The sequence below is a fragment of the Octodon degus genome, unplaced genomic scaffold (assembly GCF_000260255.1).
Source record: "Octodon degus isolate 3935 unplaced genomic scaffold, OctDeg1.0 scaffold00113, whole genome shotgun sequence".
NCBI classification, from domain to species: Eukaryota; Metazoa; Chordata; class Mammalia; order Rodentia; family Octodontidae; genus Octodon; species Octodon degus.
This window is the reverse complement of record NW_004524689.1, coordinates 7,556,339-7,568,753: the sequence shown is the minus strand read 5'-3', so window position 1 is coordinate 7,568,753 and position 12,415 is coordinate 7,556,339. Positions and strand designations below refer to the sequence as shown.

Sequence of the window (12,415 nt, the reverse complement as noted above, 5' to 3'; positions counted from 1 at the left end):
TTTTTTTTTTTTTTTGAGACAGAGTCTTTGTAGTGTATGCTGGCCTTGAACTCACTAGCCCAGGCTGGCCTCAAACTCGGGGTAACCCTACTTCAGCCTCGCGGGTGGTGTGATTATGGGCATGCACCGCCACACCCAGTTACCAGATAGGTTTTTAGCACTTGACCTATCTAAGGGTCTTGAATATATAGAGGTAGGTGCTATCTTTGTCATTTCTCAGGAATTTGGGCACTGCACTCTAAAAACAGAATAATTTGATTATTATTTTGTGAATCTGTTAATGTCAACAGTGTTACAAGTCCCATTTGTACTCATCCCCTCCATTATAAAGAACTGATGCAGAAACTGCCAAGAAATACCCTATGGACATGAGTTATTTGCTCTGTTCTTATCCTCTCCCACCCTTCCACAGTCCCTGCTTGCTGTGGTGTTTGGACCTGTCCTGTAAAGTATAGCCATGTCACTTAGCTTAATTTAATTAAAACTAAATATAATGTAAACTTCAGTTCTTCATTCACACTTGCCACGGCTCAGGTGCCTACCAAACTTTTCTGGTAAAGTTTAGATGGTTCCAGTGAGTCCCATGGGACAGCCCTGGTCAGTTTAACCCACAGCAGCAAACTAGAAGCAGATGGGTAGTTATGACTCTGTGGCACCAGGAATGTGAATGAGAGCGGTTTCCAGCATTTTCTCTGCTCCCCTCTGCCTTCAGGGATCTTTTCAACGCTGCATTTGTGTCCTGCTGGTCAGAACTAAATGAAGACCAGCAGGATGAGCTCATCAGAAGCATCGAATTGGCCCTCACCTCTCAAGATATTGCCGAAGTCACGCAAACCCTCTTGAACTTGGCTGAATTCATGGAACATAGTGACAAGGTGAGACTCTTCCCCTTTGTCCAGATGGAGGCTGACAAGGAACCAGCTGGTGGGAGGGGAAAAGCAGCCGCACAGCCCACTCTTGTTTGTGCCCCATCTGCCACTTTCCTAGGCTGTGGTGTTCTGCTCTCCTCTAGGGGCCCTTGCCATTGAGAGATGACAATGGCATTGTCCTGCTGGGTGAGAGAGCTGCCAAGTGCCGCGCATATGCCAAAGCACTGCACTACAAAGAACTGGAGTTCCAGAAAGGTCCCACCCCTGCCATCCTTGAGTCCCTCATCAGGTAGGCCTGAACTCTTTTTGTCTTCTGTGTTATCCAAAATGGGCTCTCTCCTTCCACTGCATTGCTTAGAGACTTCTGCTGTGTGAAACCTGCCACCAGGCCTGGCCAGCACTTTGAAATGACATGTGGTTGCAGATGGCCCTCTCTAGTAGTCTGGCCATAATTGTTACTTCTGCTGACCCCTCGGACTCAGACTGTCCCTGTTTTCCAGCCTGTGCCTTCTTGTTCCAGTGATACTTGCCCAGAAGTAGAGCAAGCCTCCCAGCACGGGAACCTTGCCATCTGAGTGAGGTGGCGCTCTCGGCAGGATTAGGTTGTCCTGGCAACTAAGCCTGTTAGTGCCTTGGTCTTCCTTTGGAGTTCTGGAGAGCAAAGGCTGAGATCTGGAGTCTTTTCCCTGGATTTGGTTGTATTTGGACCTCTCATAAGCTGCCTTTGAGTCTTCTGGGTATGGGATAAAGAAATTGTTTAATAAATTTTCTGCTGTTGTGAGATTTCAGACAGCCCCAAACATTAGCTTCAGCTCACAGAAAACTGTTCTTTTTCCCTAATGATTATCAGAGGATATTAACTCAGAATCTAATTATCTTCATGAAAATGCTGACACAATCGATCAATTCATTGCAGATCCCTTGGGAAGAACCAGCTGCTAATAAGCTCCTCTGTTGGCTTGTAGAGCCTGCTGAGCGTGGTCCTTTATTTGAGTAGATAATTAAATAACCATATTCTCTGCTGGTTCCACCTGTGAACAGATGCTGAAAAGTGTGCTTCCTAACAAGTGACCCGGAAGGGAGCGGTGGAATCAGGTTTATGCCTAAACACATCAGTGTTGAAGAGCACTGATTGCAAACTGCCATGCACAGACAGTTGTGCACACCACCGAAGCATGCCTCAGTGTCATAGTAAGATGCAGCAAGGGTGGGGAAACCCCGTTTCTTCCTCCTATCCCTGGCTTAGGCACCACAAGCTCATGTGATAAGTAATAGGAATGATGCTAACTCAAAACACACATATCGCTGGCGCATAACTAGTCTTACGTAGTATCCTTGCTGACCCTGTTCTGTTTGAGACCTATCACCTAAAACCTCCCCTTGCCCACAGCTCGTTTTCTCCATATTTGGGACAGTCTTAGAAGCATTAAAGTTAATGCAGATTCATTACTAGATAGAGTTACAGGCTTAGAAAAGCCCTCAAAAATGTCAGTCTTAAGCCAATATAATTGATAATAAATCCTCAAAATTCCCTGCAAGCCCCAAATGTGGTAGCACACGCCTGTGTCCCAGCATTCGGAAGGATGAGGCTGGAGGATCCTTGAGAGTTTCAGGCTGGCCTGGGCTGCATAAAAAAAACGTATCTAAGAAATCTAGACCAAAACAAAACAAAATTCCCTGCAAGTCAATTGTGGCTATTAAAAAAAAAAAAAAACAGGGAGATGGCTCACTAGAATAAGTGCTTGCCTGGCAAGCGCAAGAACTTGAGTTCAATCCCTGGTTCCAAAAAAAAAAACACAAAAACCTCCGTTTGGGAAAGTCCTCTCTGTAATCCCCTAAGGCCCAGTCAGCTGGTTCACCTCGATGCACTGTCAGAAGGGGCACAGCCTGGCAACTCTCCCAGCTTTCACACCCTGAGGTGATACAGCTGAGAGCCACTGCTTTGGTCCAGTGTTGGGAATGTGTTTTTAGTCATAGATTCAATTCCTCATAGCAGCTTCTGGAGAGCTCATAGCTAAAGTTCTGTGCCTCCTCATAAGTTACAGACAGGGTGCCTGTTGTGATTCTCAAACTTCCCCACTGTATTATTTCATTTTTCCTATCCTTACGTTCCCTTTATGACTTTTATATAATAATCTCTTAGAGATTATTATATGAGCTTATTATATTTAAAACAACTGCCTTAATTTCTTTTTGAAACAATGGAGTACTCCCTACAGAAAAGCATCCTTGAATAGCTACTTCTCATTTTTTATTTTTGTTTTTAAAAATTGTGTGCTCTGCTGACAATATTGTTCTGTTGCTGCTGATTCAGTACACCTGTCTTATTGCCTTATTTACCTGTCTGCTCCGGGATAAGTGAAATCCCACATTATACCCAAACAGGCCCAACACTGTATAAAGAGTGCCATTGTCCTCACAGCTCACAGGCATCATCAGCACAATTGCGTCCTTAGGGGAGAGTGGATTGAGGGGTTGGATTATTAGGAAATACACATACCTCAAAACTGCGTGATTTCCGCCTGGTCAGCCAGAGGCCCGCTGGACTCTTCTTCCACCCCAAGTATAATGCAGGGTCTGATTAGAGGTGAATGTTTTCACTGCCTAGCCCCTGACATGTAATCACCTTTTAAAAAATTGTTTCTGATTGAGACTGAAAAACTAAAACTAAATCTAGGGGCCAGTGCTGAGCAGGTGCACATGCCTGTCGGGCTACCTGTCAGCGTCTTCTGGGCAGTACTGTGCGTTTGTGTGCCTCCTTCACAAGGGGATCTTAACTGTTCTGCCCTAGTCAGAACAGTTCTTTGCCTTTAGGGGCAGGACCAAGCTCTGCTTCTGATTCCTGATGATGCTGTGCTTTCTCAGCTCAGAGTTATGAGCCAGATCCTTAGTGTCCATCATCAGGCTGCACCAGGACAGGTGCTTGGAAACAGGTGCTGCAGGGTCCACACTACTGCACAGAGTGGCTGGGATGTTCTGTGCATTCTCTGACAGCTGCTTTCCTTTCTCCCTCTTCCCTTTGCTTTGAAAAGTTTCTTCTAAAATACTGTTTATATGAGCTGTTTTCTATAATCCCTGCTGCTTGGGAGGCTGAGGCAAGAGGATCATGGGCTTGAGGCCAGCTTGGTCAGCGTAACAAGATCAAAATAAAAACTAGGGGCCAGGGAGATAGCTCAGTAGAATAAGTGCTTGCCTGGCAAGCACAGGGTCCTGAGTTCAATCCCTGGTTCCACAAAAAAATAAATAAATAAATAATAATAATAATAAAACTAAAAAGGCTTGGGCACCAGGCATAATGGCACACGCCTATAATCCCAGCATTTGGGAGCTGAGGCAGGAAGATCACCATGAGTTGGAGCCAGCCTGCACTGCATAGGAAAACCCTGTCTCAAAGCAAAACAAAATGAAAAAAGAGCTGGAGGCATAGCTCAGTGGTAGACCACTGGCTTTCTCCAGCACCCCAGAAAGGTGAGGGGGTGAAGAAGACCACAAAGGCTGATTTGAATTAAAAGCCTCTCAGGAGGGGCCGGGAGATGGCTCAGTGGAATAAGCGCTTCCCTGGCAAGCGCGAGGGCCTGAGTTCAATCCCTGGTTCCCCCCACCCCCCCAAAAAAAAAAAGCCTCTCAGGAGATGAGAAAGATTAGCTATATCTGCCATAGGCTTCTCTCTCCCCAACTTTAAGCCATTCTTTGTGTCCATTCCTCCTAGCAGTGTGGAGTGAGTCCCCAGTTGACCTCCTGCATGAGAAAGCTTCTGTGACTATCTTTCTGTGGAAAGCCTGACTCCAGTGTAGTTCTTTTTAGTCACTTTATTTCCTTGAAACCCTTCAGGTCCTTGTTTTTAAGCTGAAGTAGGTTCCCAACAACCAAGGGGCTGTTGGCATAATAGAAAATGAAGAGGAAGGGGCCAGGGAGATGGCTCAGTGGAATAAGCACTTCCCTGGCAAGTGCAAAGGCCTGAGTTCAATCCCTGGTTCTGCAAAAAAAAAAAAAAAAAAAGAAAGAAAGAAAATGAAGAGGAAGCTTACTTTACACTGATGGGTGTGTGTGTGTGTGTGTACTTCCAAAGGTCAGAACTATTTGACATCTCGTGTTAAAAATAATCATCTTTGTTTTTAAGTAGAAAATAAGATAATGTTTGCAAAGCATTTTAAAACTATGCAGCGGGGGGGCTGGGGAGATGGCTCAGTGGAATAAGTGCTTCCTTGGCAAGCGCAAGGGTCTGAGTTCAATCCCCGGTTCCGGAAAATAAATAAATGAATAGATAAATAAATAAATAAATAAAATTAAACTATGCAGTATCAGTGGCCTGCATGGGCTTAGTGAGTGGCCCAGGATCTGGTCCTTCCCCAAGGCCATTCCCCTTATGTCGCTCTTCTTTTTGGGGGGCGTCCTGTTCCTCCTTTCTGTCCTTGAATCCTGAAACAAGCTCAGTCTCCTCACTATAGGCTCACCTTTTTTTTTTTTTTTATCTTTTTACCACACTCTAAGTGGTAATGAGAAGAATCAAAAAGAAAATACTCAATTTTTAAGTATGACTATACAAGGAACAGAGCTTTGAACATTTAAATCACATACTGCCATATTTTATTTTTACAAAGCAAAATGCTCATATACAGCACAAACTGTTAATCATGGTGCTATCTGTCTTAATTTTTCAGCCATTTTTTATAGACAAGATAAAAAAGAAGCTCTTTGGGCTCCTTTCTTTCAAAGTCAGTAAAAGCAGATGTTTTGACTGCCATGTTGGGTGTGAGTGCGTGCGTATGAGCCCCCCGCCCACCGCCCCTTGGTGGCCCTGGTGGCCCTGCTGCGCCTCGGTGCTGCTCCCTGGCCTGTGTTCCCCAGGATGCTCCAAGGGGCGGAGGGAGAGGTCCAGGGCCCTGGAGCCTCGGCAGCAGACTTCCAAAGCTCATCTCCAGCCCAACAGCTTTTGTGTTTTTAAAAAATGTGCAGGCTGAAGATGATTCGTTTGATTTAAAAACAGAATCTGTTCTCTGCTACCACCTACTTCTGCTTCTTTCTGTAACACTGAAGGCCTCACCTCTGCAGACCAGAATAGTACAGTCCTTTCTAGCAAAGGGGTTTGCTGTTTGCCTCACATAACTTAGAAAAAAAATGAATAAACAGTTGCTTTGTCGGGGGTGGGGGCAGAGTGAGCCCACTCAGCCCAGCCCCTGAGCAGTATGTGGCAGGAACTGCTGGGTTAAGTGCTTCATCCCATTTACGGCCATCTCGGTACACAGTCTTATTGTGCACATGTGCTGGCTTTGGCAGTGCACATATTAAAATCTTTTATGCTTCTCAGAGTTCTTCCCTCCGTGGAGCTCGCAGGCCCTTGGCCACGCTGCCCCTTCCGCAGCCTCCCTGTCCCACACTGCCCTCCGAGTCTCCGAGTCTGCTGCAGCCCTGCTCTGCAGCAGCCTCCTCTCAGGGCCTGAAGCCTTCTGGGCGTATTTTCATCTCCACCCGTTTGAGGGAATAGTTGGCACCGTGCCAGCCGTACCAAGTGATGCCATCCAGGTGCTGCTTGTGGTCGCCCTGGCGGTAGTACACCCCGTTGAGGTTGGAGTCCGTGCAGCAGTTGTACCAGTACCCACCTGGCGGGAGAAACACATCAGGGCTGGTAAGTAAGCTGAGGGCGCCCGCTGCTCCAAGTAGCTGCTTGGCGGCAGGGAAACGGCCACAGCAGGGAGGATGCCGGCTGGGTGGTCCTGATTGCCACCATAAGCTGCTTACACTGTCTCCCTCCCATGCGGTCTCACCTTTGCGGAGCTGTGCACACTTATCCAAGCAGTTGTCATTGTCCTTGTCCTTGGTGCTGAAGGCTGTGTTGTTGTGGTAGAAGAGGGCGTTGTTCCCCACATCACCACTGTAGTTCCCCAGGAAGAGGCGGTAGCTGTTCACTTCATTGGCCACAGCAAAGTGGCTGTACTCAGCATAGCGTACCTCGCCCTCCCAGTCCTGGCAGAGAAATAGAGCCTTAGGAAGCTACGAGAGGGCTTCGTATCACATGCCTGGACCCCTCCTCATCCAGACCCCCAGCTGTACAGATGGAAAATATTAGGGTGTTATTGCTTGTTGCCCCAGCTTGCCATATTAGCTGGGAATAGGCACACAAGGTCCTCATCAGACTTTTCTTTGTATTAGCCATGTAACTTTGATTTATCTTTCTATGTTCCTCACTTCCCTGTCTGAAGGTGTGGGGAGGGGTTTTTGTTGAGACCCCCTCAGAAATAGGAGAAAAAAATCCAAAAGCTTCTTTCTCATCTTTGCTGCAACCTAGAGCAACCCCAGAGTGAATATACAGGCAGATCTATAGTACATAGGCTAGGGATGGCATCCACGGAGCCCTGTGCTGTCACATGCAGCAGACCTGAGCTGATTTGGGGGCCCTAGGCCTCAAGCTCACCTCCAGTTCCACACGGAGCCGGGTTGGCTGTCTGGTGAGCCGGTGGATGTGTTCGTTACCCAACCAGAAGTCTCCACGGATGCTACCAAAGCCCTGCTTATACTGCTTCCAGTCCTGGTAGAAGGGGACAAGGCCGCTCCTCCGTCTCTGGATGACAGTCCAGCCTCCTCCTGAAGTCTCCATATCACAGAACACCTGGAGCAAGAAGAGTGCTCCGGTCAGGCCTTGCAGGGCACGAGGCAAGGGCTTGAGGACAGGTGTCTCCTGTCTGCACAGGGCAGTGGTATGTGTGCTCCTGAGTCACCCTGGGTCGCTAAAGCAGCAGTGTGGCTGCCAGTATTGGAGAGCTGGGGCCCATTGATGTGCTTAGGAAGAACTGGCCAAACTGGAGATGGGGGAAATACACATAATACAGCTTGAAGGGGGCCATCGGGTATTTCCAATATGCCCTCTTCACATTCCTTCTGCACCTTCCCCAGAGAATAGCTGCTCTAGGACATTGCCAAACAATTAAACTAGTGATGTGGTGGTGATAAGAATTATCTACTCTGTTAGAAAGCTTGGTGATTGATAACGATTTGATTTGAAGGGACCAAACAGATGCCCAGCTTTGAGGAGTAAGGAACCATAAACTGAATGTTTGCATAACTCCTCGTAGTGTCCCTTTCTGTAGACCATGACTAGCTAGTCCTGGTGTCCTCATGCCTTGAGGGGTGGAGTGTGGTCAGCAGAGCACAGGCACTGTGTGGGCTGCAGTGAGCTCACCTCCAGCTCGGGGCTGCCCAGGAATTCGTCTGGGGGAAGCTTGTACACCCCAGAGATGTGGTAGTTCTTCTGGTAGAGGGAAGAGCAATCGTAGATGGCATCTGCAAACAGAGCATACACAGGATGAGCGGAGACTCCACATCTGCACTGGACAGCTAAAGACAGACCTCCTCTCTACCCTGGGACTCCCCGGGTGTTAACCCCAGGCAGTCTCTCAATTTGGAGAAATGGGCCCAGGGAGATCAAATGGGGACACGTTTGGGCTTCTCTAGTGGTGGGGCAGAAGGCAGGGGAGCCCTTCCTCTGGACAGTGGACAAACAGGTAGTTGAGTCAAAATAAATCAGCCTGCTGTAGTTCTCAGCTGTGACTTCTAGAAGTGGCCTGGTATGTGAGGGACACCCACATTATACATGCCCCTGAGAAGCTTCAGGCTTCTTGGACAGTTGCCTCCATTACAGGACCAGTCTGAGGATCTCAGGAGCCTGGTTTGTTGCTGTTTCTAGGTTTCTGTTGTCTCTCAGAAGTAATGGCTACTGCCAGCTAGCGCCCTAATTAAAGGAGATAAATACGGCAATCTTATCTTGCCTCTGCCCTAATCTAACAGTACTAGGTCTTCAAACCAAAAAAGGGAAGAACTTTTTGATGTCTTTCCCTGAAATACAGAAACGAGATTTTTCCAGGTTTCTCCTAGAGATTGATTTAAATACTTTCTTGGCTGCCCTTGGGGCTACTGCTGTATGCTAGGTTCTCCCTATACTGAATATCAAACGAGGCTGTAAAAGAAATAGCCCTTTCCAGGAGGAGTTAGAAAACAAATTCTTCTGGTCTAGGAGATGCCTTATGCCCTCCCTGCCTTAGAATTTTTTCCTTGGTGACCAGTAGTCTGGAGTCTTAGAGAAAAGCACAAGGATGGCAGAGGGTAACGGCCACCATGAAAGTCGTCCAAAGTGCCTCAGTTCCGGCTCAGAGCATGTTGGGGAAAGGGAGTGGGGAACACTCGTCGTTAGCCTCCGGGTTCTGCAGGGCCTGCATGGTGAAAGTCTCAGCTCACTGCTCACTCTCACAGGCAGCCCACTTAGAGAGTATAGAGATGACCCAGTCCCGGGCACAGGGAAGAGAAGCAAGAAACAGTACCCTGGGCAAGGAGAGTGAGAGCATGGGCAGGAGGGCCACATCTACCCCCGGAGCCTCCCTCCAGGACCATGAGAAGGTGCCCTGTGAAGAGGTGCTGGAGGTGGCACAGCCAGATCTCTCCGTCTGTCCTGGCCTTGTGCGTGTCTGGTTTCATCTTAAGGCCAATTCAGGATTCATTTGTCCTGGAATGGCCCAAGAGTACCTTTCTTCTTCACTTGAACTGAAGCAACCAACAACTCACTCCTTAGAAACTGGTTGTGCCTTTGCTCTTGACTTGTTTTATATAACATAGCCAAGGATTTTTAGCATTAGCAAGAAATGACAGATCTATAGGATATGTCATTCAACTAATTTCTTGATAATTTCAGAAGATCACATGTATTTCTGAGCCAAATACACATCACCCCATCGGTGCCAAGCTAACCAGCAACTGAAAGTTATTTTGCAAAAGAAAACATTAGATATATGTTGGTTTTGGCCACTTAAAAAAAGCCATATTTCAGCATTGCATTTACTTACTTATATTTCTTGGGAGAATTTCACTTGACCCCCCAGGGAAAATGGAAATATCAGACTGATCCTGCAGGAGCCTATCTTTTCCTGAACACAAAGGACTTTCTCTGATGGCCGTGGGCAGTGACTGTCTACACCCTGTTCTCACTAGTAAGAGTTTGGTTTTCAGAGACAGGACACAAAATCCCAGAATGCCCATTCCTGCCACATTTTAAGAACACCAGAGAACCGTTTTTGGACAAAACTTTGGGAGCAGAGCAACAGATGTCATGGTTTGGTGACCATTCTTATTTGCAGTTAGGAGTTCAGTCCATCAGCTCTTGGTAAGGAATCAGCATGGCCACACCAACCGGAAAGATGTGAATCGCGCCTCTGTGACTTGCTTGTGACTCTGGGCAAACCGTTAATTGCTTAGTGCCCCACAGTGGGAATCCATGTCTTCCTAATTTGTTGAAACATTGTGTGAATCTGAGGAGGTACTAGGCAAAATTACAGAACATCAAAAAAGATAGCCTTTGGTAAAAAGAATGGACACCCAAAGGAGCCCCCAGAACTGTTCTGGGGAGCAGGTAATGTGAAGCAGTGCCACGGACAGGGAGGCCTTCGGCCGTCCGCCAGGAGCCAGAGTGGTGTGCCGACCGCGTGCCTTACCTGCGGAGGTCTGCGTGACAGTCTGCGCCGCCTGCAGCTGCATGATGTCCATCTGGTTGTTCATCTCCGAGTACTTGCTCTCGGCGTCCACGAGCCGCGACTCCAGGCGCTTGCTGGTGCTCTCCAGCTCCATCACCTGCATGACCACGCTCACCCAGTCCCTCTCCTGCTTCTGGCTCAGCTCACTCAGCAGACCACTTAGGTTGGCCACTTGGGCCTTGAGCTCCTTCACCTCCTTGCAGCAGGCATCCACTTGGACCTGTGCAGGTGCCTTGCGCTTAGGGGGCTTTTGCAGCCACACTGGATGGGTGACAAAGGCCACAATGAAAATGCTGAGCCAGGTCACAGGGAAGAGAGTCTTTGTCAGCATTTTCCGTGGGTCTGGGTGAGGAGGATCTTCCTTTAGTGGAGTCTGGCTGTGCCTAGCACAGGTCTGCGGAGCTGTGGCAAGCTCTACTCACTCTGGATGGCCTCTCGCACTGCTGTTTTCTCTCTTTTCTTACTCTTCCTTAGCCTTCCTCAAAGCTTGAGCTTCTGAAAGTGGAGCCTAATGGATGCCCTGTCACTTTGCTTCTCAAGCGTAAGTGCTCTACCAAGACAGCATCTTAAATATTGTCTGTGCTTGCACCTCCGCCCCTGCCATGGCCCTGCACATGGCTTTCGCCCCTCCTACCTCCTCTGGGAGGGTCAGGTGCCTGTTGGGTGAAGTCAGCATAAACTTTGGCCAGAGGAGGGGAGGAGGGAGACAGGGCAGCTTTATTTCTCCTTGCCTGCTCAGTCTCTGAGCTGAGACAAGAGGACTGTGAATTTGTGTTTCCAGTTTTGCCTGTTAGATTATGTGCCTGCCAGCTACTGGCTTGGCTCTGTCAGCAAGCAGGGAGGGTCACAGGAATTTCCAAACCCCATCCTAAAGGTTATATAACTGTGGGGTGAAGGTGAGGTGGGGAAGGGAACACTAGGAATAAGGAGACCCACGGAGGAAGACCTGTTAATGTAAGGCGTGCTGTTTATACAAGCCTCTGATAATATTTTGGCATCCTGTTGAATGTGCTTTTCAGTAGGCTGCATAGTCCTTTCTCTGGTCACCATTCAGTGTTTTACAAGATCCTTATTCAACCTGGATCTTACTTGATCTCATATTTGAAATTTTCCTGCCTAGAAAAGTTCTACTAATAGGAAGGTAGTAAGTCTCTTAGGAAGCTAGAAGTGGAATCATGGGGTTTACATAGTCATCTGTCTTTTTACATGCTGTCTCCTTCCACAAAGAGCAGGCCAACAGTAGCTTTACACATTTGATATTTTGCAAGGAGGTGTCAGAAGATTGCAGAAGAGATGAAAGCCCAGCCATGCAGGTCTAGGCCTGGCTCCCCACATTTTGTCTGTATCTGTGTAGAACAGAGAGCCAGCCTACCCTTGGCCCATGGTCTTAACTTGCGATGCGTACATGTTAAAGCATGGAGAAAAGAAAAGGCTCCATGTCACCAAGTCTATATCAAGAGTTATATTGCCTCTTTGCATGCAATTTGAAATTAGTCTCCTTCTACCTACTGTGACTTTGTATCTAAAAACAGGGCTGTTGCAATTTGTCATATACCCTGTTTGACAGACTCTACTACTTTGAAAACAAATGTAAAAACATGGAATTTCAGCAGCCATTCTGAAAATAAGCTTCTCACTGAGACTGTACACAACGTTCTCTGAGTCCTGAAATGGAGGCTACCTCTAGAGTGTGTGCTTGCTGTTTCCTGGGGGGCCACTGGGGCAAGGCCTGTCTGTTGACATCTAGCGTGGGCCCTGCCTACGCAAGCCTGGCGTCCAGCAGCTCTTCCCGGCTCTAATCCCCCAGAGCCTTTTTCCAGTCAAGGCCTCTGGCTCCTTGGAAAGGGATTGCTGTTCAGACATCTGGAATTGCCAAATAATTTTTTGTTTTTCAGTAGAAAGTAGGAGGGGTTTGGGTGGACCAGGGTTTGTTTCTTTACCATCCCTCATTTCTTCTGCCTCCTAGGGGGTAAGGATAATGTTGGCACCCAGCAGCAGCTTGTCATTCTGCTCAGAGACTGTTCAGAGTTG

General features: G+C 47.7%; 2 protein-coding genes across 2 annotated transcripts in view; one reads left to right on the top strand and one right to left on the bottom strand.

Moving 5' to 3' along the window:
* Positions 1-12,415, top strand: part of Mtor (mechanistic target of rapamycin kinase) — a 128,350-nt gene that overhangs the window by 56,628 nt on the left and 59,307 nt on the right. Inside the window, exons 26-27 of the mRNA XM_023699389.1 lie at positions 685-875; positions 1,013-1,158. Of these exons, the coding sequence (XP_023555157.1) occupies positions 685-875; positions 1,013-1,158 (337 nt within the window). The remainder of the gene's footprint in view (positions 1-684; positions 876-1,012; positions 1,159-12,415) is intronic.
* Angptl7 (angiopoietin like 7) lies at positions 5,444-10,999 on the bottom strand. The gene is made up of 5 exons (XM_004639653.2): positions 10,346-10,999; positions 8,047-8,147; positions 7,282-7,476; positions 6,635-6,833; positions 5,444-6,469 (listed from the first exon to the last, which is right to left on the bottom strand). Exons 1-5 carry the CDS (start codon positions 10,713-10,715, stop codon positions 6,300-6,302), a joined length of 1,035 nt encoding a protein of 344 aa, XP_004639710.1. The 5' UTR covers positions 10,716-10,999; the 3' UTR covers positions 5,444-6,299.